The sequence below is a fragment of the Camelus dromedarius genome, chromosome 17, assembly GCF_036321535.1.
Source record: "Camelus dromedarius isolate mCamDro1 chromosome 17, mCamDro1.pat, whole genome shotgun sequence".
Lineage (NCBI taxonomy): Eukaryota > Metazoa > Chordata > Mammalia > Artiodactyla > Camelidae > Camelus > Camelus dromedarius.
In genome coordinates, this window is record NC_087452.1 from 5,046,228 (window position 1) to 5,071,725 (window position 25,498).

Consider the following 25,498-nt stretch of genomic DNA (forward strand, 5'->3'; position numbering starts at 1 on the left):
CTCTAAAAAAAAAAAAACCCAGTAGCTTTGCAGTGGAGAAACTGGCAAATACTACCTTAATAAGTGATGAAGTTTAGCATCACCAGGGATGTGAGTATCAGGTACCCCACGATAAGGTGTGGCCAGGGCAGTTCACTGCAGTGTATTCCCTCCAAAAGCCCAGACCCCATCATAAGAACACATCAGACAACCCAAATTAAGAGGCGCTATACTGAAAAAAAAACTGAACCAGGGCTCTTCAAAACTGTCAAGGTCATCAAAAACAAGGAAAGTCAGAGGAAGTGTAACAGACCAGAGAAGATGAAGGAGACGTGACAACAGAAGGCAATGTGGTCTCCTGGATGGGACCCTGGGAGGAAGAAGGATGTTAATGGAAGAATTGGTGAAGCCTGAATAAAGTCTAGATTTTAGTTAATAGTTAAGTAGTAATGTTGGTTTCTTCCTTTGGACAAAGGTCCCAGGGTAATGTAAGGTGGTAACATTAGAGAAAACTGAGACGGGTGAGGGTATATGGGAACCCCCTGTGCTATATTTCAACTTTTCTGTAAACCTAAAATTATTCCAAAATAAAGTTCATTAAGATAAAAGCATGTAGAGAGCAGGGTCTATCTTCCATCTCTCCCCGGTCAGTTCACAGATACACAGCGTGTGCTTGGTGATGCAGTATGAATGATGAAAAGAGGGCTGGACAGATGGAAGGAAGACTGGGAGGGAAGGGCAGAGGGGACAGATGGAAGGATGGATGGATGAGTGGCTGAGTGAAAGCAGGCGGGGCAGATGGCTGGCAGAAAACCACTAAGTTAACCCAGGAGTTTCCTTTTTAGGTATAGTTGTGGATTAAATAAAAACATGGCAGAATTTTGGTTAGTCTAGACTGGTGAATTCTCTAAGGATGCGATCAGCCCACAAGGTTCCATTTATTCACTGCAATGCTTGGGACAGTGTGAGACACAAAGCAGGACCTTAACCCACATTCAGTGAAAGGGAAGGAGGGGAGGGAGGAAGAGAGAACACCCAAAAAGCCACCACTAGAGAACCACGACTGACACCCCATGTACAACCTCCTGTACCTTTATTCTCTGTGTAAATACATATTTCACTAGTAAAACTTTTAAGCAAAAATAGGCCCATGCTATAAATACTGCTTATATCTCTTCATCTATTGGGATCTCTCTTGCATGCCAATAAATGTCATTCTACAACCACTGTCAGTAGTGGCTGAAGGGCATTCCATTGCACAGATGCACCACAATTTTCCCTGTCCTATTAAAGGACAATTAAGTAGTCTTTGTCCATGAAAATGAATTTTACTATTGTCTTAATCAGATAATTATTACCTTATTTCAAAAATGATCTTTGAAAATGTTTGCTCTCTTCTTTGTTATGTGAAATCTTACCATTCCTGAGACTGAAGCTTTTTGTCTCGATGCATTTTCATGTTTTAAATGCAAATGATAGATTCATCTTTAATGCAATACAGATTCATAGCTACAACCATCCTTTCAGGAAATACAGGATACCTCTGAGATTTCCTTTTCCATGGGGAGATAAAACACCAGCATCTAGGCAGCTTTTAAAAACAGAGCTCGCAGACCATTCTGAGTCCTGCCCCTTCCGCAGGAGTGGCCGAGGGCAAATCCATCAACTGCCTGAGTTCTTTTAATCTGAATCATGGGGAAAATAACAGAACCTACTTCACAGAGTTGTAATGAGGACCAGTGGGATGGAGCTGAACGCGAGAACATGGGAAGTCCAGCACCCGCAGTGCTTCTGACACATTATCAGTGACTGCGGGTCTCCCGGGGCGAGCCTAGCCACCTGTATCTGGACCAAGCACCTGAGTGATTCTGATACAGCTGGTCTAGTTGATGGACTTGAATTTGGGAACCATCAGAGAAGGTGGTCTTGTAGACAAAACAGAAAAATTGCCTGTGGGGCTATTTTTCATTACTTTGAAAACTCTGGATTGGCCTGATGTCCTCCCTGGCTCTGCAAAACGTGGTCCCTGCACCAGTGTCACCAGCACCACAGGGGAGCCTGTCAGAAACGCAGACTCCCCGGGTCCCTGCCCCCAGCCCTGCTGAATCGGAATCCACATTTTAACAGGACCCAGGTGGTCTGCGTGCTCAGTGCAGTTTGCAGGGCACTGCTCAGCTCTTCAATCCTCTCCAGCTCAGGTTCTCCCATTTAATGCACAGGGGAGTCACCCGGGAAGCTTTCATTTCAGTACTGGCTGCCTCGGGACTAAGCAGGAGAAAACCAGGGCTTGCTTAAAACAGGGTTCACTGCACCCTAGGTTCTTCCGCACAGTAACTGTGACTATTTGTTAAGCCTCTGTATTTTCTTGACTCAAAGGCACCAGAGATTATAAAATGCACTTTCAAATTGGACAGAAAAAAGGGAAACGTCACCACATTAAATATACACAACAGTCAGAAGCAATTCCTGACTTTAGAAAAATTAAAATGTGGGGGAAAAGCACTTAGAATGGAGAAAATACAGGAGGCACTTCCTGTTTATCTTGCTGGTCTGCAAGGCGTGTGAGCACTGGAGCAGTCTGCTGTACTCAGCTTTCCAGCCCGAGTGCCTGGCACAGGACCTGATGCTCAGCAAATACTTGTTGAATAAATGACAGAACTGGTCACTTTCTCAGGCCCCCAGTATATGGAAAGCTCTCCACCTTCACCCCCACACTGGGCAGAGGTCCTGGGAGGCAGCTGGATGAGGAAAGGCTGGTCTTTGACCGACAGACCTGAGGCTTATGTATAAATCCATGATGCAGCATCCCGGCGGGTACCTCCCCACCCCCACCCATTTCCTTTCTCAACATTACAGGTTCTCCTCTCAGGGACATTTTAACCCTGGGATCCTCCTGGGTGAGAATGTGAGAGTATGGTGTAGAAGAGGGTTTCCTATACGAAGCAAGAGAACTCTGAGAATGAGGCCACTGGCCTAGGGTTCCCTCTGAATGAAGACATTGTCTTCCTGGGGCTCTTCCGGTCCTGGTGGCCACCGCCACCATGGGGGACACCTTCTTATCTTGTTCCCCTCTATCGACTGTGACAGATGGTATCTGCCAGACTACATTTATTAAGTAATCATCACCTCAACTTCACATTTTTAAAATTCATCAAGGGCATTTACAACACTGATATTCAGCAGGAAAGGGGGTAAATGGGAGCAACTGGCATTCTACTGCTGTAACAGTCCCAACAGCTTAGGGAAGAGGATGGCCTGATGCAGCGGGGAAAGCACTGGCTGGAGGACCAGCAGGCATGCCCTCTAATGCTGCAGCTAACTGATCTTCAGACCTTGGGCAGGTTCCTCCCTCACCTGTAAAATGAAGCAGTAAAATCGTTCCATCTCAAAGGAATCCTTCTAGCTCCAGAATTATGGAGCTTTATAGACCATTCAAGAGAAAAAAAAAATCCTCCGTAGGTGACAAAACAACACAGACTCAGCTAAGGCTCAACTTCCCTGGGCATCTGAAGGCTCTTCAATTGTCATTTAGGAAGAACCCAGACAGGATCAGTCCAGAAAGTGCCATTCATACAGAGATGCTGAGTTTCAACGTTCAATTATGACTCCATGACCCTGGGCTCTTATCAAATGTCCTGAGTTACTTACTCTCCTGCGAACTGCAGCAGTTTACTTAACCTCTCTCTGCCTTCATTTTTCTCATCAATAAGCTAACTCTCATCTGCACTTAGCACAGAGGCTGGGAACAAGCCAAGTACTCAACAAACGGCAATTGTAACCACTATATAAATAAACGCTGACAGGAACTTCATTGACCCCTTTGTTCAGGTGTCTATCACTGTCACGTAGTTACCTACCTTGACTGGCAAGGTTATCTTTTCTTAACTGGCAGAGAAAAGGGAGGATAAATTCTACTTATCAAATATTCTGAGTCTACGTTTTATCATCTGCAATTGTAGAGCTGGGGCCAAATGGTCTTTAAATTATATAAATTAGAATGTTAGATACTAAAGGCAGATGCCTCTTTTCAAAGAATGAGCATATTTCTGACACTAAATGCAAAGGCAATGAGGTAATAAGGAAGAAAAAATCTTTTTTGAGAAGACCAGGAGTAAGTTTCGTAGAACAGCCTGACCTAAAATGAGCTATAGAACAGGAATTAACTACTGAAGAGAAATCTGCCCCTCACTTATACAGGGAGGTCAGCTCGAAAATGCTCTTCAGTAACTCTCCTACCCCCGAGGCACACATGAGTATAAAAAGCAAGCACTGGGACAGGAAAAAGACAGAAGCCACCAGACACCAGGCTGAGCATTTAACATCTCCTTGATGGTTCAAAAGTGACTCCAAAATCTTTCAGTGCTTTAGGAACCAAATCAGGAACCTCAATCATTGTAGAAATTGGTCTGTACGATGCAGGGTGAGCCAGTTTACCTATGTGGGTGAACAGATTTTTTCAATGGCAGCCAGAAATAACCCTTGGCTAGGAGTTCTAGGTTCCAGAACTGGCTTTGCCACAAATTCATTGTGTGAACTTGGGCAAATCACTTCCTTTTATGATACAAATCAGCAGAAAGAAACAAAATGTAATTGCAAAACAACTTTGTTTAGAAGGTTTACGAGATAAATACTTCTTTCTACTTGGCTGAGAGCATACAATTCATTGAAGTGGTTCAGTCAAAATCTGGCTATAATCCACCCAGCAATTTGCTGGAAAAGTACAACGTGAGAAAGAAAAGGGCAAAAGTGTCCATGGGAGTGTGCTCAGCTGGAGAAATTTCCACAATGATGCCCTAAAACACGCCCATCTGACAAATGGCTCTTACCCAAACACTTGATACAACGGGAAATGCACAAAGGAGATGATGTTTTAAAAGTATAGGACAGCTAATGCACGGGGATGTCACAGACAGCTGCCAAGACTCAGAGCCCACTCGGCGAAGAAAGAGCCCCACTAATAGCACGGTAATTATTGCTCCTTTGCCGCTGCTCTTGTCCAAAGATTTTAAAGCCCTAGCATTCAAGGCTAATGTGGGAGAAATTACAAAGCATTTCCCAAACATCCAATCTTCAGTAACTGCTCTGAAGAGGTAGACTCAATCAAGAACTTCCCCAAAAGAAAGCAACGGGACAGTGACACGGGCTGTTTCCACGTAATCACAGGAACCGCCAGTTGGAGCAGAGCCACTGTGACCACAATGGAATCGGTATCTCACTGCCGGAAAACAGAACTTAAACCAGGCCCAAGTTCAGCCGACCAAGTATATGAAACTCTATATCACATTTGACGCTGCTAACTAAGTTGCACTGTTGGCAAAAGAGAAGTCGGCAGCTTGGGGCGACGGTCATTACGAGCAGCGGTGTGCTGCCCAGGCCGGTGCCACAGGCCGAGGAAGCCAACGGGCCTGCCCTTTCCCAGCCCGCAGCCTGTGACTTCACGTCGGAAGCTGAAACTGGCCCTGGTGGGAGCAGGGACACGAGGGAAGTGAGCACACACAGCAAATCAGGCCCCCCCCCCGCCCCCGCTGCCCACATGTGCCAGCATACCACTGCTTATCAGCCTTAAAATGTTCAAACCCTTTAACCCAGTAATTCTACATCCAGAAATCTTTTCTAAGGAAATAATAAATCAAAATATGGGGGGGGGGGAGTGGGATTTCATGCACAAAGAAGCTCCTACGAGTGAAAAATGGTAAGAAACCTAAATGTCAAAAATTTAATAAGCCCATTATCATGCATCTCTATTAAAAAGGAAATTGATGTGGAGTTGAGTATTATGCTAAAATAAAACAGAATACAGTACAATCTTAGTCTCTGAAAAATTACACAGAAAAAGAAGGAAATAAAGTGTTTACTTAAAAAAATCCAATACCTTTTAATAATAGTTAGAGCTTTGTGAGATTTTAAAAGCAAAAAGAGAAAGCTGGATGTAAAAATAATGACTGGACCCACACCTAGTGTAGTTCATGCATCTGCCAGTGTTTTCAAAATGGGCAAACTACAGATGACAAGCTATCTGCATGTCCTAAACCACTTCATGGGTCACAACTAGCATCATTCAAAAAGAAACAACAGGACAGAAAACAGAGTGCAGAGCACCCAGTAAAGTATTGCTCTGTGAAAGGTCTGCTTCAGTTATGTGTATGTGTGTGCATACACCTAAAGACAGACATGAGGCATCTGTCAAAACCCGCAGTGTGCAGCAGTGAGCCCTAATGTAAACCATGGGCTTTGGCTGATCACAATGTGTCCAAGTTGGTCCATCAATTGTACCAGATATGCCACACTGATGAGGGATGTTGAGGGTAGGGGAGTATGTATGTGTGGGTGGGGAGGGCTGTGTGCAAACTCTGTATTTTCTGCTCAATTCTGCTGTGAACCTGAAACTGCTCTAAAAGAATAAAGTCTATTAAAAAGTAAAAATAAAGACAGACATAAGAATTATTATTGAAGCATCATGTAACAAGTAGTTTTAACTGTAAGTAACAAAGAAGTCTGGCCTTAAGCAATCACCTTTAACAACCATAAGACATCTAAGAAACGAGAAGAAACCAACATGAGATGCATTTGCAACTGAGCTTCAATTTAAAGAAAGCATCACCAGTGAACTGGTCTGGGGGCTTCTGAACCGATTACCCCGCAGATTTCCTGAGAGCGTCTCCTAATTTCTTCAGGTTTTTTAAAACCCAAAAGGCCAGAGAGCCGGCCTTTCTTTGGTAAAGGCAAAGTTGGCTGCATGACTCAGGGCCTCAAAATTCCATTCCTATAGAAGAGTGGGAACCCGAGGTCAACTCAAAGAAAAGAATTTTCTTTTGAAAATGAAACCTGACAAACTCATTCTAAGAAAATACAGCAGGAACAATTACAACGTGCAAGTAAAGCTTAGAGCCTGCCTACATCCACCATCTCAATCCTCACAATCGGCTGCGAGGAGGAGGCGCTGTTACTGCGCACGTCTGTGCGGAGGAGACTGAGACCGAGGACTCAGCTGGGAAGCTGCAGGCGGACCCAGAGTCCAGCCCCCCTGCTCTACCACGTCACGCTGTGAACCATCGAGAAAAACGTTTTCCCGCCATGGGAAGCACTGTGACTGCAGGAGGTGAGACAGTCCACAAGGCAGGGGCTCCCATCCCCCCACCTCATTTCCATTCTCCTCCCCTGTAAAAGGGGAACAACACTACTCCCGTCGCAGGGTGTTAGAAGGATTACTGCCTCCACGTGCGAGGGACCAGCTCAGCGCTGGACACACAGTCAGAACACAGTAGCAGCTGGCGCTGGCGAAGGGGACAGTGTGCCCTCTTCACAGCAGGTACCACTGCCTCACAGCCCGCTGAGGCTCTGAGCTGAGTGAGCGGTACCTCCAGCTGCAAAGGTCCCCCCTCTGGCCTGGAACAGAGATGGGCCATCCCCCTGCTGGCCCCAGCAATCCCAAAATCTCCTCACAGGCAGGCTAACGCCTGTCCTTCCCCTCATCTTCCTGTAAGCCAGGGACCCAAAGAGGATCCAGGAACGGGTTTCAGTGTTCTGTGGATGCCCTGACATTAGACATTAGAACCATGTGGAGGTGATTATATTTGGTGGGCAAGGATCCATTGCTTCCACCAGATTCTCAAAGAGGTTGTGCATCTGGACCTTTACCCCTGCCCCAAATTAAGAACCAGTGCTCTAAGTCCCCCACTGCAGATCACATATTCCCCCCCACGTTCTGTCTCCTGTCAGACCACTCAGCACGACCACGACTCATACCAGACATCAACTTTATGTGCACTGACAACTTGGGAAAGACTTTATAAGCAACACAGCCTTAATGAGACAGCAGAATACCATATTAAAGAGAGCACTTACAATGAGCCACACTAGGAGGGACCTACCCCTTACTGAAGGCCTACTGTGGTGGGGGGGGCACTGACTGACCCAGGTGTTTCACATGTCAGGCACACACGCCTTATTCCTCCACTGCATTTCACCTGCCAGGCACGATACCCTGGGACACAGATGCAATGGTGGGAAATCAAAGACAGGGTACCCGCCCTGTGGGAGCTCACGTTCACATGGGAGTATTACTCAAAGTTCACCCAAGAAACTGTACAATTACAACTGTGCAATCTGCTACAGAGAAGAGCCACACAGTGCCACGAAAACCCGTGAGGGGCAAAATAAACCTTTTTACAGAGGTCAGGGAGACAGTCCTTGAGGAATCATGGTTCAGTTTAAATCTGAATAGAGAACATTTCACTGCGCAAATGGGAGGTGGGGAGGAGGGGAGAGACGAGGCAGAAGAAGAGAAAGGAGAAAGAAGTTCCAGGCAAGATCCCTGCAGCAGGGCGGCACCTGACACCTCTGAGGCGCAGCGGGTGCAAAGCGACAGGGGACACGGAACAAGTCGGGGCTGGACCACACAGGAGCCAGGCCACGTAGAGTCCTGGAGCCGCATTATCAAACATGATTATTAGTCTTGGAGCACAGGCAAGAAGACATGGTTCTGTTTCACTTTGTGAGTGACGTGAGCAGGCCTGGTTTTCAAAGGACTGCCTTGGACAATATGGGGCGGGGGGGGGGGACTGCAGGGAGGCCTGAGTGGGCGCAGGGAGACCTGTGAGGAAGCTACTGCAGTAAAGCAGATAAAAGCCCCCAGAGCTTAGACTGGGGCGGTGGCAGGAGAAATGCAAATGCAGAAGACGAAGACAAGCTTAGGACAAAGATCCACAGGATGCGGGGGCGGCAGAGGACAGAGGTGTCAGCAGGCTGCCCACATTTCCTGTTCTCGTGACCGGATGGATGATGGTGTCACTGCCAGACAGTGATGCCCAGAAGAGGCTCAGACTTGGGGCAGAGATCAGTCTGGAGATACTGACTGTGAGGCGCTGGAGAAACACGCAGGTGGGCGGACAACACAGTCCAAGGTCCACAGGGAGGTTCAGGCTGCAGGAGGCAGTCACTGGAGTCACGGGCACCAGGCTCCCCCAGAAGAGAAAACAGACGAAGAAGAGAGAAACTTGGAGGGATTCCAACACTTCTTTATTTTATATGTGAGGACACCAGTGCTCCCAAAGGAGTAGTGGCTTCTTGGGTGGGGGTTAAATTCTTGGTAAGAGGGGGAGGTAGGAAACAGTAAAATATGAAGCCAGAGTGCAAATGCAGGAGCTCCCACTGAGAAAACACCTGTTCCTAGAAGAATGGGATAAAAAGTGTCAAGGAAACTTTGTGATGCAAGGAACACAAAAGAGCAATTGCACTTAAGTGAAAGCAAGTGAATGAGATTCATGCCATAGAAGCAGGAGTGACCCAAGTGAATTATACGGTTTCACAGAAAGCGTGTCTTCAGGGCTCTGCTCAGACACTGCTTTCCCCCCGAAGCCTTCCATGATTACACCAGTCCACAAGTAACCATCTCCCCCTCGACACTCATGTGCTCGGGCCCACGAAGTGCCTGGCATTAGGCTAAACACAGAGGGTGCAGTGTGGGGTCCAGCATGGTCTTTGCACTAAAGTTGCTCATGGGCTGCTCAAGGGTCAGGGTGAGGCAGATAAGCAGCAAGCCAACAATGACATGAGAGCTCAGTCGTGTGAGGAGAAGGGCCCCTGGCAGGACACAAAAGAGGGACAGCTCAATAGTGCCAGGAATCAGCCAGCGCTTCCCAGCGGTGATGAGCCAGAAAGGGGGCTGGGGCTGACGAAGGGAAACAGACAGAGAGGCATGACTGAAGGCAGAGGGATGGAGGGAACATCCAGGGCATTTGGAGGGCACGCTGGAGCCACAGCCTAGGACGCGTCGTGGGGATATCAGGAGACGAGCCGAGAAGGGTAGACAGGAGCCAGGTCTGAAGAGGCCTTGAATGCTAAGCTAAGTATTTTTCACTCTATCTTGACATCAACAGGAACCACAGAAGGGTTTTAAGTAGAACAGTGACAAAATCAGATTTACGTGTTAGAAAATGCATTTGGGCAGCAGTGTGGGGGATGGATGGGACAGCCAGGACCAAAGACAGGGAGGTCGGCCACGAGGCCACGAAACCCCTAAGAGGCCACCAATCTGCGCAGCTTCTGGTGATCCTTGCTAGAACCAGACAGGGCACAGATGCAGAGATAAACAACCAAAGTGTCACCTGTATCATTTCGTTGGCACTTCTTTTCCGTGACTTGAATTTCTAGCTAACTTTCCACAGGTCAGTGTCTCATCTCCCTTAGAAGACCCCAGGGTCTGTGAGAGGAGGTATAATCGTATTTCATCATTTCTGGCTTATAGGGGGTGTTCAACATAGGCACTGAGCAAAGCCAGGCTTTCCTGAGATACGCTCTTAATTGAGTGAGAGATGCTATACCCGAACTTGGCAGGTGGTCGGCCTCAGCGTCAGGGCGCTGGGAACTTGCCCAGACCACTTCAATGGAGACTCCAGAGAGTTGCTCACTCTTTGAAAATCTGTTGCTGCTGAGGAAGAAAGGAAGTGGATGTGTACTGAGCACCTGCTGTGTGCTGGGCATTTTGTCCATATTATCATGTTTAATCTTCATGAAGCCTTGTAGCAAGTGGTACTGCCACCGTGTACCAGAGAGACCAGGGTGAAGACAGGCTGTGCAAAACTCCCCAAGGTCACAGAGCTACGGAGTGGCAACGCTGGGTGTCAAATTCAGACCTGCGTGATCCCGAAGGTCAAGCAGAGACACCCCTCCCCGATGACACAAGAGTGCCCGGGCTTTGGAAACGGACAACTGGGCTGTGTGGCTATGAGTCTTATTTTTGTCCAATAGAAAATGCAGATACCGATAACACCTACTTCAAAGTTATTACAAAATCGAGTATGTGAAAGCCCCTTTTAAATTAAAAAGTGCTCTGCAAATTTTTTTGGTCGAGCTGCACTGCAGGCAGGACCACTTCACCACTGCACACCACCCACAGGCCGGCTGCTTTCAAACGCAGGCCACTTCACCCGCCTGCTGTCACAGCGGGGCCTCACCCTAGATTGGACTTCAAATTAATGGTGGTCTCGCTGCTCCTAACCTAGCTACAGTTCTGTGAAACTGCCTGGGGTGGGGGAAGAATTTTAGTAAAAATTCGGTCATCAATTTAAAAAGGGCTCCCTCTGAAAAAGAAAATGCTAGTGAATTTTTTGAGGAAAAAAAATCTACTTAAAAAAAGGCATCCGAAGTTCAGGGAAGGAACTGCCAGGGCATCGGTGAGAGGCCTGCCTCCCGCACAGCTCTCGAAATTCTCCCACTTGATCTCACAACTGCATAATGCTCATCATCAATTTTTCGTTTTTAACTCACAATATCTGATATGGCTAAGACAGCTTACTATCTCTCCCGTTGCATCGAACAGACACTTACAGTACTCTTCCATTCATTCAGAAGAATTTTATTGAGGGCCCGAGACAAAGGCTGGATGCTATGCTGATAGAGATACAGAAGACTCGGTCCCTGCCCTCCGGGAGCTCACAGTCTAAGAGCACAAAAAACAACGTGTGCAAGGGAGCGAGTGGAGCAGGTAGTGGGGATCAGGGAGTGAGTGCAGTGAGTTCGGGGGGAAAGGTCAGATCGGCAACACCATGAGAAAGCAGGCTTCTCTGTGGAGGCGGGGTTTCAGCAAGGGGAGAGAGCCCCTTGGGACTGCCACAGGTGGGAGGTGTTTCAGGAAGACAATACAAGGACAAAAACAGATACAGAAAAAGTCTGTTTGCTTAGGGGGGCTTGTCGGTGAAAAACAGAGACGCTTAGCTGGAGCAATGGTTTATGAGGAAAACAGTGGAAGATGAAGCAGAAAAGGTGGTTCGGAGCCGGAAGGAAGGAAGTCACCATTAACTCTTGATCAGTGAAAGACACAGGGAACACGGGGGTCTGAGGGAGACCCTTCCGTCGTGCTGGGGTGCAGGATAGAAGAGAGCCCCCATTGTCCAGGAGTGAGATAACCAGGACCTGAACTACAGTGGTAGCCCTGGGAATGAATGAAAATTTAGATACAAAATTTACTAGGAAGAAAAGCTGAAAACACTTAACCACCAGCAGGAAGTGAGGAATCCAAAATTACTCTGAGGTGCCACAGAGCTACGAAAATCTGGAGGAAGAGCTGATTTGGGAAATGCAGGGGTGGGAGAGGGTGAAGATACAGCAATGTTCTGAGACAGTCTTTGGAGGGTTTAAGAAATCTAAATGAGCCTGAATTTTGCAGTGGTCTACCATAATGCAAACATCAGATTTTCTTAATGGATAATAAAATGATACACAAATGTTCTCTGACCTTTGTCCTCTGACCTTGGAAGAAGTCACTGTAGTGCTTAAGCAAGGACACCAGCACCTCGTTCTCATCATACTTGATTAAGAAGTAAGGTAGCGCTGAGACTCCTTCTGTTTGACAAAGATCATCGTATGCACGCTCAAGGGCCTGAATCTGAAAACAGGAAACAATGAGTTATTCTCCAGACAATTACTTACCTAGTTCTGAGCTAAAAATTAACATTAAAAAAAAGTACTTTCAAGCCAGAAGACTGGAAATGATTGATCATATCCGTTACTCTTTTTGCAGCACATAAACCTATGAAAGCCCCAAATAAACCACCTGGCTTTTATACAACACTTACCACGTGCATGGCAGTGTGTCTTAGACAGGGGCACAGGGGGACATATCATGGTACAGCATGGTGGTTCCCTAAGATGTCACCACAAAGGTTTAGAGGTGGCCGAACATTATTTCTCTCCTGTGATTACCAAGCGTGAGTTACCATGGATGAATTTCACCCTGACCCTTTCTATAATCTTTAACAGCTTTACTGAGACATGCTTTCTTTACTTACCACACAAGTGACTCATTCACAGCACACAGATCAATGCTGTTTTTAGCATGTTCACAGGAATCTGCAACCATCACCACAAGAATCTGAGAACATTTCTGTCCCCGCTAAAAGAAACCTCAAACCCATCAGCAGTCAGTCCACAGGCGTGATCCTTTTCTCCCACTTATATTTCTCCCACTTACATTTCTCCCTGGGAGATGAGTCCCACAAAACCACAACTTTTGATTTGTCTTAGTAAATGAATTTGTTATTAATTTTTTAATTATGAAGGGCTGCTCCCTGGCTTTAGAATTCAGGGTTTTAGTGACTGACACACTTCATGAATTCAAGTCATCTTGCCTTCCATCTCTGCCTCAGCAATGACCAGAATTTTCTGGCTGAGGGTCTCTGTTCCACCAACCTAATGATTTTCACTGCTCTTCTTAGAACCATCTCTAATGACCTGATTATCTTTCTTCAGCTGTAAAGGCTAGCTCTGCATGCACCATTCCTAATGTGGAAGTTCTGCAGCTTGGCACAAAGGAAGGAGGATGTCTTCAATTTGGTTTCAAAGACTCTCTCCCCAAAGTATACTGCCTCACGATCCCCTACACTGAAAGTGAAGACCACATGTTGGCCAATTCTTGCAGTCTTTCAAAATGTGTCTATAATTCCTCCTTCCTCATATTTCAACAAATGCCACTGAGAACCTGGAAAACTGTTGCTTGGTACGTCTTCAAAATGATCTCACAAACACGGTGCAAGTCAGCCTGCTCCTGGTACCATCTTTGGAAGATTCCACAGTGACCACCTCTTCATCTAGGCAAGCGCCTATCTGTCTTTGGAATGACCTAGATAAACTACTCATGCATGTTAAACCCAGTTTTACCTGTATTTTGTTTTATTTGTTGATACCTGTTTCGGTGAAAACCTCTGATCCAAGCCCACTGGTCCCTGCACGAGGGGTGTACTCTCTGGAAGGCAGAGAGCCGGGGAGCAAAACCAGTAGTAGAAGTGGTACTTCTTTAGATCCTAGAAGACACAACATGACGCATCAGAATAGCAGCAATGATGAAACTGAAGTGCATCTATTACATGTAGATAACAGCCCAACAGCCACGTAAGACAGAAAAACTAATGCACACAAGATACGACCAGCTTAGTCAGAAATTCTCATCTCCAGCAGAACTCTGAGAGGACACAGAACTTCTGTCTTTATCTGAAATACTCCCACACACCACAAAATAATTAACAGATCATGATAAACATACTGGCCACTTGCTAACTGAAGTATTCAATAAGTAACTGACAATGACATCATCGTTGTTTAATACACAAAAGCATCTGGGAGGTAAATATTATCATCCCATTTCATACACAGAAAATGGAAGTTTAGAGAAGGGTGTAGAATTTGAACAAAACAAAGATACTCTGGCAGACAGGGGAGCGGAATTCTACTCCCAAAACGTAGGCTCTTGTCCTCGGTACCACAAACACGCCACGCACCATCTTTGGATGGACGACCTCCAAGTACAGTTACCTCTCTTTTCACAATCAGATGAATTAAGCACGTTCTTAAAGTTATTACCATGTGCTGTTCATTGCCTATGTATGCCTGAGATAACACAATGCTGCTTTTGGAAATGCCTTATTGGTGAAGTTCAAGTCAACAACTAAGCACTTGTTATGTACAAGGCAAAATGTTAGACATTCTAACAGGGAGAAGATGGATGAAACCCAGGAGAGCCTTCAGGGAGCTCACTCTTTGCATGGAGCAGAGATAAAGTAAGCAGAGGATTAGCTGTATGAGTCACAGAAGAGGTTCTAAGAACAAAGGAGCACTGATGATACAAGAGACACCAGCTTCGGGGGTGTATCTGACTGCCCCCCAACACGGGAGGCAATGTGGGGGCAACGACTTGTGAAGCTGTTCTGGATACTGGTCCCACTCAGGCTGAACACTCTTGCTCCTGAATTCCTGGAGCAGGCGTGGGGTGAACTGCTCACGAGGTAGGACCCGAGTTATGTGGGTATCTGACAGCTTCCCGGCCAGTCTGTTACCACTGACCACTATGCAGTTTATTTGGCTAATTAATCTTGCTAAGAATAAAGAGTGGATGGTTGGCTGATGACTTGTCACTGAGATATAATTCAAGTCCCATAAAATTTACCATGTTATAGAGTATAAGAGAGTGGTTTTCTAGTCACTAACAAGGCTGTACCACCATCACCACCAATTTCAGAATAGATTTACTGCCCCCAAAAGAAACCCCAGTAGCAGAAATTCCCCATGAGTTTACAAGAAATATCATTCACAGAAACTCTGCAGTCTCATCCCCTGGGAGCCCCTAGTCTATTTTCTGTCTCTATGGATTTGCCTATCTGGACTTTTCATATAAATGGGATCATAGTAGGTAACTTTTCAAATATAAATGTATATGTGAGCCTGAGTCCAGATGAAAAAGCCTAGTGATTAGTTTCCACAGTCTTTAATTCTGCCATTAATTTATTAACTAAGAACAAACTCCCATTGACAATTGCAAAACAAACTGCAAAACTGACATTAATAAAGTGTCTGTCCCTTCGAGTCCTCAGAGCAGCAGAAAAGAAGCAAAAACACCTCCAGAGATTACTCTGTCTTCTTTGTACTTAAATGATTTGTCGTAACTGATCTTTAGTGAAAGGTTAAACAATTCAAGATGGAGGACTTGATGATTTCTAAGAAGCTTTATCAGGTCATCTTCAAAAGTCAAAAGGCTTGAATTTCTTAGGATTCTTTTCAGGATACAAAGGACTTCGATTAAGTTAAACGTACAGCCCTTTGTGTCTGAACATTTTAAAAGATAGAGACTTTTAATTTTTTCAAAGGCAGGTTAAGAATACTCAGCAGGAAGGACAATATGGCTGATGCTCATGCTGGCTCCGGGAAATGCCTTAAAATTTTAAGTGAGAGCTAATGTTGTCTCGGTGAATGCAAATTGTCAATCAGATTCTAACTGGAATTATTCTTGGTACAGAAAATGCATTGACGTTAAAGTATAACCACCAGAAATCTCTGACTTGTATAGCTTGTAACTATCCGAGCAATGAGTTTACAAAGTTACCCAAATTTACAGATAAATTATCAATGCCAAAGTGTGCCGCGCAATCCCTTGAAGAATTTAAACATTCTTCTATCTCCCCACTGGCGCACAGAAAGCATTTTAACTTGTGAGAAAATGTGCTCCTTGTAGATAGCCCCCTTGGGTACAGCCTGCAGTGAGAGCCCTGTCTCTCTCCTTTGCCTTGAGCAGGACATCAGAGAGGCAGCATGAGCACGAAACGGAGGATTAGCTCACGTGGGAGAAAGAAAGGCAAGACCTACAACTTGCCAAACAAAGAAAAGAAAAATGTAGGGAAGAGGATTAATATCTGAAGCTAATGACGCTGGGGTTAAACAACACACTTAATAACGGTCAGCATCACTATGTTTACAAACCCACTCCAAAGAATTTATTCTAAAGAAAAATCAGTGTGGCCAACACTGGTTACTGCCACATTTTTTTTATAATAGTGAATACTGAGAACAACCTAGATGGACAGGAGTCCATGGAACATACGCTTGACAGAACACGATACTGTCACCGTGATTATAAAGGCTAAAATAGCATTATATGGAGATACACACACAGATACACATACGTGTATACGCACATACGTGTGAGTCAGCCGCTCCCCCCTTCCCCTACTTTCCTAGGCAGCAGATGTCACCCTAATGTGATTTCCCTTCCTCTTCAAGGGCGCCCTTAAGGTGCATTTTAATTAGATCTCAATGACATAAAACAGTTTTCTTTCTTAAAAGGACACAGTTGTGTGGACAAGCCATGTGGGGTGATGCCCTCTCGTCCAGAAGCCACCCGGGGATGACCAGGGGTCCCCAAGTTGTCCCCTGTTCCTTCTGCCGGTGGGCCCAGCACTTGAGCTGCAGGGCTGCATCTGACACAGATGTTAGTGACAGTGAACTGCTACTCCCTGAACCCCACCTTGTCGTGTCCTGCAGGACGAGAGCTGGGTCCCCATGTTGTATAAACCGGGCGACAACTACCCATATGATCAGTAAGAACGAATTAATTTCGCATCTGTGATCAGCACCTGCACTATCGGGCTACTAACTCAACGAGTCTTTCCTTAACGGCCACGACTTGAACCACACAAGGGAAAAGCTTCAGGGAGAGGAGAGCAGACAGTGCTCCTGGCGCACGAGGCTCGGCCAGGGCGGTCTGGCAGTCGAAATGCCGCCCAGTCCATTTACTTACTGCAAAGGTCAAGAGGAGGAACTTGTTGAGCAGGACAGGGTTGTCCAGGGCCGCGCCCGACCTGATGGACGCCCAGATCTGCCAGAGGAAAGGGAAGTGTCAGGGCAGTGACCAGGTGGCCCCAGCTCCCCACTCCTGAGCACGCAGAGCTGAACAGTCGCAAGGCCTTCCTTCCCGCAGGCCCAGCACGACCCAGCCCAGGAGGAAGGCGGGTCTCACCCATTCTGCCCACTTCACACCCACCCCGAGCCCCCACCCCACAGAGACTAGGAGAGTGAGAGAAGCTGGGAGCCTCCCCTTGGGGGTCCCAGCACCAGAGGAGGCAACCAGGCCACGTCCAGGCCTCTGTTATTTCCTCCAGCATGTCCCCTGTCCACTACACAGCAGGCACATCGGGGGTTCAGAAAGACGCCTAGTCAGTGAGAGAAACGGGCGCACGTGCCCGTGCGCTGCACCAGGCAGTGCGTGCTGCCACGGAAGTGGGGACAATTCCTGGAAGGAGCACTGAGCTCGGCTAAGGACACGGGAGGGAACAGAGCCAGGAGAGGTTCCAGGAGGCAGTGATCTGAACTACGGACACAGGATTCCTTACAAGTCTTATCTGGGATTCTCTCTCCCTGAGATGTGAAAGAAAGAGAAGAGAAAAGACACCAAGGTTATGAATCTCGGCAAGTCCTGTGTGGGGAAGCAGAAGCTGGTCCTGGTCAGCAAGTGCTGCTCACAGGATGTTTCAGGAGCTGAGTTGCTAAACTTTGTGTCACTAAGCAAGACAAACAGTTGTGTCATGAGAGTGACGGCCTACACATAAGTGAAGAGGGAAATAAGCAAAGAGAAATTTCTGCTGTTGAAATAACAGCGTTGGAGGAGCTGGACCACAGAAGCGCAGCCCCGCCGCTGACAAACCAAGGGGGTGGGAACTGCCGGGGGTGGGGGAGGCTGAGCCCGGAGGAGGGACCGGGGTGGGACTCCTGTGGGGAGCAACCTGCTTTTTTCAACAACAGAGTTAAGATCTGATCCATCCCTTTGGAGACGGCCTTTGGAATGAGCAGCCCAAGCAGGAGCTCAGGAGCAGTGAAGCCGCAGGCCGAGGAGAACCACCACTGTCACCTGAGTGACCAGCTGCATCACCACGAGGGACGGCAGGGACGCCTTCCTCAGGACCAAAGGCGAGAGACTTCCCTCTGACCACAGCACCCACATAAACAAGACCCTTTTGTTTTTTAAGACCAGTGTGAAGACCATTCGATTAAGTGGGTGCTAGAGGGGGCTGGGATACACTGTGCCCTCATTTAATTTTTCACACTTAACTCAGATATGAAGAAGTAAAGGAAGGACATTCCAAGCAGAGAGGACATCATGTCCCAAGGAGAGAGGAGAGAGCAGAAAGTGGTGAAGGGAGCAATTATGGGCGATGTGCTGTGACTGGGTCAGAGCAGGTGAGGGCAAGAGTGACGGGACAGAAAGGCCACAGAGGCCACGGAGGCCAGGCCACGAGGGGCCTTGTAACTCAGACGGAGTGGTTCACGTTTAGCCCTGAGGATACTGGAGAGACCAAGTGATCTCTGATAGCACTGCAGGCCTTAGGACAAAGACCAGGACAGAGACCAGAGAACCCAGATAAATTCAGACACAGAGCAGAGCACTCAGACAGGGACCAGGCAGTGGCCAACGCTAACTGGAGGCCAGCAGCAGAGCTTCCGCGTGCTGCCCGGCCACCCTGCCGTGAATTCCCGCCTGTCCCCAGGCAAGAGCCTGCCTGTCTTCTCTCTGACCTCCCCACCAACGCAGAAGCCCACAATTACCGCTGAACACCCACTCTGCGCTGACGCTGACACCTGGTCAGAAACATCACGCCTGGGGGACCTCAGAAAATACGACGGGAACATCGCGTTCCCCTGCTAACCTCGTTTGCTGCTTGTTCCAAAAGTAGCTTCTTATCTGCAGCCTTGAAAGCCTCGAGTGTGTTGGTGTTATGCAGTGTTCCAACAGCCGGGCAGCAGCGGGCCGGGGTGGGGGCGCTCCTGGATACGACAGAGACACGGTGAACAGTCACAGCTGGGACTCGGAGAGCCGGGGGGTGACAAACAAACCAGACAACAGGGGAGACGGAGGACGGCGCTCTGCAGGGCAAAGGGAAGGCTGATTCATGCTTCTCTGGGAAAAGATGAGCATCACTGCTTAAGAAGTAAAAGCAGGCCCTGTACCTCCCTATATTCCCCTGCTCTCTCGGCATGCTGCTCTCCCACAGGCCCCCAAACACAAGCTCTTTTCCCGACTCTTTTATCCTTTCCCATCTTTAACCTGAAAGGCAAACATTATTTATTGAGCTTCTGCTGTGCCAAGAACTGTACAAGTTTTAATTCTCCTAAGACTCTGTTCCCTGACTTAAAGGTTAAAGTAACTTGCCGAAGGTCACGTAAGAATAGGCAGAGCCGGGATCCAAAGTCAGAACTAGCTGACTCTAAGGTGTTGCCCAGTCCCCACTCAAGCCGCCCAGGCTTCAGTGCCCTGCTGCAAACCCTCCTCTTCCAGGAAGCCATCCCTGCTTTCTCTGGTAATGGTGGGTGCATAAAATTGAGAATAATGTTTTAGACCGACAGTCATACACCCACCCAGAGGACAGCAAGCTCCCCGAGGGCAGGGGCGTCCCTCCCTCTTCTGACCACCCCACCAGCTCCCCAGCGCAAACAGGCTCTGCACGGAGCTGCTGGTGAGCGCACCCCCGTGGGCATCTGAGCTGCACACTGCGATGTGCTGCACCAGGGCCACCAGTCAATCTGTCAGGCCACATGCATTTCACAGTCTACACTGTCTCCATAGGCCTCACGGTCTTCAGAGTAATGAAGGTCAGGAGAGGAGAAGGACAAGATAATTCTGAACACAAACGCAGATGTGGAGAAATCTGGTCTCCTCTCTGAAATGGTTAACTTATGTTTCAGAAGTTACAGATGCTAAATGAAAACAGTACTCATTTCATTAGTGGCCGAACAGTGCGGTCACAACCACTGCAGAGGGAACGCACGTGTGGTAACTGTGTGGTTTAAAAGACCCAGCACATCTCTTCATTTAGAGTCTAAGTAAAATTGGGTTTGGGAGGCTACAAGGAGAGCTATAACCTAGAACAGGTGTGGAGGGGTTCCCTGGGTGAGGGGGGTTCCACCAAAAGCCATCTGTAAGGCTTGAATGCCAAGCCCTGGGAGAGAAGGAACTCTCCGAAGCCAGAGCCTTCCTTTGGGAGATGGTGAGTCAGCCAATCACAGGCTGTCTTTCACCACTCCACTTCAATAAAAGAACATTCTCCATCCAGGTGAGGTGAGGACAGCAAGGACAGTCTTGAGGAGAAAAAGGAAGCACAAAAGGAAAAGATTAAGCCTAAAGGGAAGAAGAAGGAGGCAGAGCAGCTGGTAAACTGGGCCTTCTACCCTCAGACGTGGCTTGAAAGAGCATGGTGAGCCAGAAGAAGGGCGCCATGGCCCAGACTGCATACAAGCACAAGGGGAGCGAGGTGCCCTCCCTCCTGACGCCCAAAAGGCCAGGGCGTGCGAGTGCCCGGCCAAAGCCTTGCTCTGAGAGTGCAGGAAACGAGATCATGCCCTGGAGGGCTATGCTCCTAGGACACCAGTGCCCTTAGTGAGGACAAGGGGAGTCTCAAAGGAGAAGCGCTTCCCTTGACCGAAGCCCCACCAGGGGAGGTGGCGGGGAGGGCGGGGGGGGGGGGCGAATTTAAAAAATGATAATGGTGGGGGTGAGGAGAACCAGCCATTCTAGTAGCTTCCTCCAGGTTCAAGTTCCACTTGTTCCACAAAGAGGTGGCTCAGAGGAGGACTGGAAAGAGCCCTAGGCTTGGAAACAAGAAAATGGAGTCCAAATCCTGGTCCTGGACATTTATGAGGTTAGTTTCCTATGATTCCATTTATATGAAATGTCCAGAAAAACCAAATCCATAGAGACAGAAAGTAGACTCACGGTTGTCTGAGGCAGGGGGAGGGAGGGGAGGAAAGGAGAGTGACTGCTAACAGGTGCGGGGCTCCTCTCTGGGGTGATGAAATGTTCTGGAATTAGACAGTGGTGGTGGCTGTGCAACTTTGTGAATATACTAAAAACCACTGAATCGTACAGTTTAAAAGGGTGAATTTTATGGTATGCAAAGTATATCTCAAAAAAGCAGTTTTAAAAAACCAGAATTAGAAATCTTGCCCATGTCCTAAAGCCAGCAGTGAACTCCCAAAGATGTATCACGAACCTGGTAAAGAACGGATCCTATGGAGGCCTCAAGTCTGGGCCCCCTCGGGGACGTCACCTCTGGACACTCGGCCTTCACCGCTCTCAGCCTCACAGTGGTTGCTGAGAAAAGCACCGGGGCTGCTTCACACCTGTTACTTACTCCTGGCCAAAGGCAGGCATGTGGCCAGAGCCTCCAGAACGGACAGGCAGTGGAGGTGGCCGGTATGAAATGCATCCCCCAGAATAAGGACAAGGCTGCTTTTCACACCAGGAGAAACCTTTGCACGCCCGTGGGGCACTTTGGGGACCTAGGAAGTCACCCTCACTCTGGGGGCATGCTGCACCATCTCCGGCTTTCTGTAATAACCTCCGACTTTCTGTTTATACCACCCTCTAACAGAGTCCACAGGTGTCTTTCCATCAAACACGCCACATCCCATTTTGACAGCCAGGCCCTTAGACTGCTTGTGACTGAAGCCAGCAGCTGTGTGAGCACCCAGCACACGTCAGACCCGGGTGAGGCACTGGCAAGACAGCGGGGACCGAGAGCGCCTGGATACCGCGCACTGGTCTTATTTCCTCAGCTACTTCTTAAGCTCTTTGCGGGCAAGGGTTACGCCTTCTGTTTCTCTTAATAAGTCCAACTTGAGGGTCAAAAGAAAAATATTTCTTACGACTAAATAAATAAATGTTTCTCAAAGGAAAGGAATTTTTTTCTTCTACCAGCTTCAGATTGGTACAGGGATTGTCCACCAAAATCTATTTTTCCCTTCTTAAATAATTCTATGATGCTTTTGTTCCCCATGTGCCCAGTCTTCCCTGCAGCTTCAGTGAGGCCTCGAGCCTCCCTAATGGAGTCGAGCGGAGAGATGTACGCCCCACGTAGTGAGGGCTTGACGAGAGCGGGTGTGTCTCTCCCTAGTTTCACTCGGGCTCTCCTTCGCCTTCTGTTGCTACCAGAAGGTGACAGTTCAGGCTCTAGCAGCACACAAAGGCAAACCCTGCAGGATGAGGGGGCCGTGAGGGGGAAGAAGACTGGACCCCCATCCTGGACTGGGCAAGAAACAAACTTCCTCTGTGCTTGGGCCATTACATTTTGGGGTCTGGTTCAGCAGTCCACCCTACCCTAAGACAGCACCTTCCAGAGCAAGGCAGCCGGTGCCTGACGAAACACTGCCTGACTGATAATTCACCTCACACAAGGTAGAGAACAGGACCCTGTGCTGCTAACTGCTGGCGGAGATCCACCAGGCTTCCGGGGCCTCAGAGCAAAAGGGATTTATCTGGTGCTGTGCGAAGCTAAGGAACACCTGGCACCTCTGAGTGAGGATAGGGCTGTTGGCTCTCCAACTGTATGGCGGCGCCTAGCACATTCTATTGTCAAGACACAGAGGAAGCAATCAGTAAGTATTACTTAAACAGCTATTACCTCTCCACAGTCACCCCAACACTGCACACACTAAAATGCAAACACCTGTCTTCCACCTCCATCCAGAGCTCCTCCCGACTTCCCTGTTTCGTGTCTTTGTATTCCTAACACCTACACATCCTGCACGTAAGAGGTAACTGTTTGATGAATAAATTCATAGATTTTCCCTACAAACCCATGCAGATGCTCAGCAATAAAAGCAAAGAAAGAACAATAATAATGAAAATAATTTGGATATAAAGAACTCGTTTCTCTGGAGGAGCTCCAAGTGTGTTCATTAAACTTGCTGTCTTAGTCGGCCCAAGCGGCTACAACACGACACCAGAGACAGCTGCTAAGCCAGAGGCATTAGCTTCTCTCGGTTCTGGAAGCTGGAAGCCCACGCTCCAGGGGCAGCACGGTCAGGCTCCGGCGCAGGGCCTCTTCGGTTGCGGACTGCCCATTTCTAGCTGGGCCCTCACAGGGCGGAAGGCGCAATCTAGTGCTCGGGTGCCTCTTTTACAAGGGACTCGTCCCATTCCGGAGAGCTCTGCCCTCATGTGCTCAGCGCTGCCCAAGGGCCTGCTTCCTCATACCATAACCCTGCGCACTGGGGTTTCAACAGATGACTTTTTGAAGGACACAAACATTCAGACCACAGCACCAACCATCCTAAGAGACAGAGACTCAGAAAATCAGACTTTTAGAACTGGAAGGAACATTAGAAGCTGGGAGTCAGAGATGAGGAAACTGAAGCTGAGAAAACTAGAACTTATTCCCAGAAACACAATAGGCTACAGATACCAGGTCTTCAAACTGCAAATCCAGGGCGACCGTGTCTTATTCTCGCTCAGCTCTTCTTTGTTCCTTTTATACTACCGTCTCCTCCTCTCTCACAGCCTGAGAGTCTCCTCCATGTGGATGACCCTCCCTCTGTGACTCCCTGCCCCCTGGACATTTCTACAGGACACTGTCATCTCAAACTCAACAAGTTCTGAACCAAACTTACGTCCTCACCAAACTGTATACCCTCCTGGCTTCTCAGTGTCTGGAGAAGATAACAAAATGCCCCCAGCTACTCAGACTGCAACCTCAGAAACACAGTGTGCATTTCTCTCACCCTCGCTCCCTAAATTTAGCCACATGTGACCTTGGGCAAGTCACTCTACCTTTGGACCCATGGTTTCCTTATCTGTAAAAGAGAGAAAAACCACACCTGGCAGATCTGAAAGGATTATGTATGGAAAACACTCAGCTAATAAATGTCTCTCTTCTCTCCAGCAACCTCCCGTGGCCCCCAATTAGACCAAAAAACCTCTTTGAGGGCATACGTCGTATTTCTTTATACATCCCTACAATGCCCTGCACAGTGACAGAAGCAGCCTAATAAGTGTTCACTGATGCCTGTGGATAAGCAACTCAAGGAGTAAGTCAAGAGGTACCAATAGGGATCACAAATTATTAACTACAATCAAAACCAGGAAGGGTGTTATCTCAACTCAATCAATCTAATGGTAATTGGCACCTAACAGGCCCTGATAAACATCTCCTGAAAAGATAAACCAGAGCCCTAAGTATCTCGCACTGTCTCTGTGCCACGGGAGGCACGCGAGAGTCACGAGAAGCTGGCCCTGCTCACAGGGAGCCTCCGTAGCTCCCACCGTGGTCCACGTATGTTGGAGGTTAGGAACGCTCCTTCATAGCCAAAAAGTGTTCTTTATTTCAGATTTTGAGCAAAAAATACTCACATGTCAAAAGCACTGAACTCCAATGTTAAGCGAGCTGGCAGCCCAGCAGAATCACCTGGACAGAAGCATTATCACATGTTCAATTATAAGTCAGTAACCGCGGCATTTAGAGCAAAAACTGTGAATAATTTTACTCTTCCTGTTGAGCCCAAAGCATCCCATCCAATTCCTGGTTATCCAAACTAAACAGGGACTTAGCAAAAGATGACAGCTTTTGTGAATTCAAGTAATTTGCCAAGAATATAGAAAAAAAAAAGATTCATTGGGAAAAATATTTCCAATCCCCTCCCCCAGCAACACTAAGTAATCAGTATTAATTTTTTGGATTAATACATTAGGTTCTCCCTTTCTTTTGCCAATAGGAGAAAAGAAGTGAAAGCGAACTTGGGTCTAAAGTCAGGAAGTGAAATAGAAACCAGTGAGAAGCATTAATTATAAACATCAAGGACGTCTCTTTGTAAAGGAAAGCTGACCCTATCCTGCGCAGAGCAGGTACCCAAAGATGACGGAAGATGAAATCCACCATCTCCTACCATTGTAGTAATAACCCTTAATGTCCTTGGGAGCTTCATCCAACCGATACTCGTTCAGCTTCTTCTGGGTCAACTCATGCCAGAATCCAACATCCAAGGCACTGCTGAAGGGGGCAAACTGCAATCTGGAGAGTCCGGGGTCCCCCGTAGCTGCCGCCATTATTTACTGCCTGCTAAAAACAAAACACGGCCATATCGCACAAAACGTGGTGAGAAAGGACACGTGTAATCATGCTTAATCATAACGGACAAACAAAAACAGGGAGATGAGCTGCCTGAGGACCCAACTTTGGAAAGTAACCTGTGGAATTTGGCTGTGTTGCCAAGTTTAGCATCCTTATGACACCACTGGCCCTCCTGGCCTTCACTTTCATAAATCTTCCTAAATTCTTGTAAGTCTGACTGATGAACTAGTGTTATTCTTTCTTTGACATAGCCATGGTCTCAGAAGTTTTTGGCATCGTGTGTGGTCCTAGAGAACTTTACAGGCACAAATCCCAAAGTCCCGCCAGTTAGCGACACAGCAATGTAAACTGTTAGGGTT

General features: G+C 47.6%; 1 protein-coding gene across 11 annotated transcripts in view; it reads right to left on the reverse strand.

Annotated features, from left to right (window-relative positions):
- The window catches only part of ATG7 (autophagy related 7), a 307,951-nt gene that overhangs the window by 187,921 nt on the left and 94,532 nt on the right, over positions 1–25,498 (reverse strand). For 7 of the 11 annotated variants that reach the window (XM_031470899.2, XM_064496252.1, XM_010984928.3 and 4 more), the window contains 6 exons: positions 24,955–25,127; positions 24,422–24,476; positions 18,945–19,062; positions 17,042–17,119; positions 13,662–13,778; positions 12,215–12,364 (listed from right to left, as the gene is read on the reverse strand). In XM_031470899.2, coding sequence (XP_031326759.1) covers positions 12,215–12,364; positions 13,662–13,778; positions 17,042–17,119; positions 18,945–19,062; positions 24,422–24,476; positions 24,955–25,114 — 678 coding nt within the window. In that variant the 5' untranslated portion in view covers positions 25,115–25,127. The remainder of the gene's footprint in view (positions 1–12,214; positions 12,365–13,661; positions 13,779–17,041; positions 17,120–18,944; positions 19,063–24,421; positions 24,477–24,954; positions 25,128–25,498) is intronic. The other 4 variants (XM_031470894.2, XM_010984927.3, XM_031470896.2 and 1 more) reach the window with 1 other exon arrangement.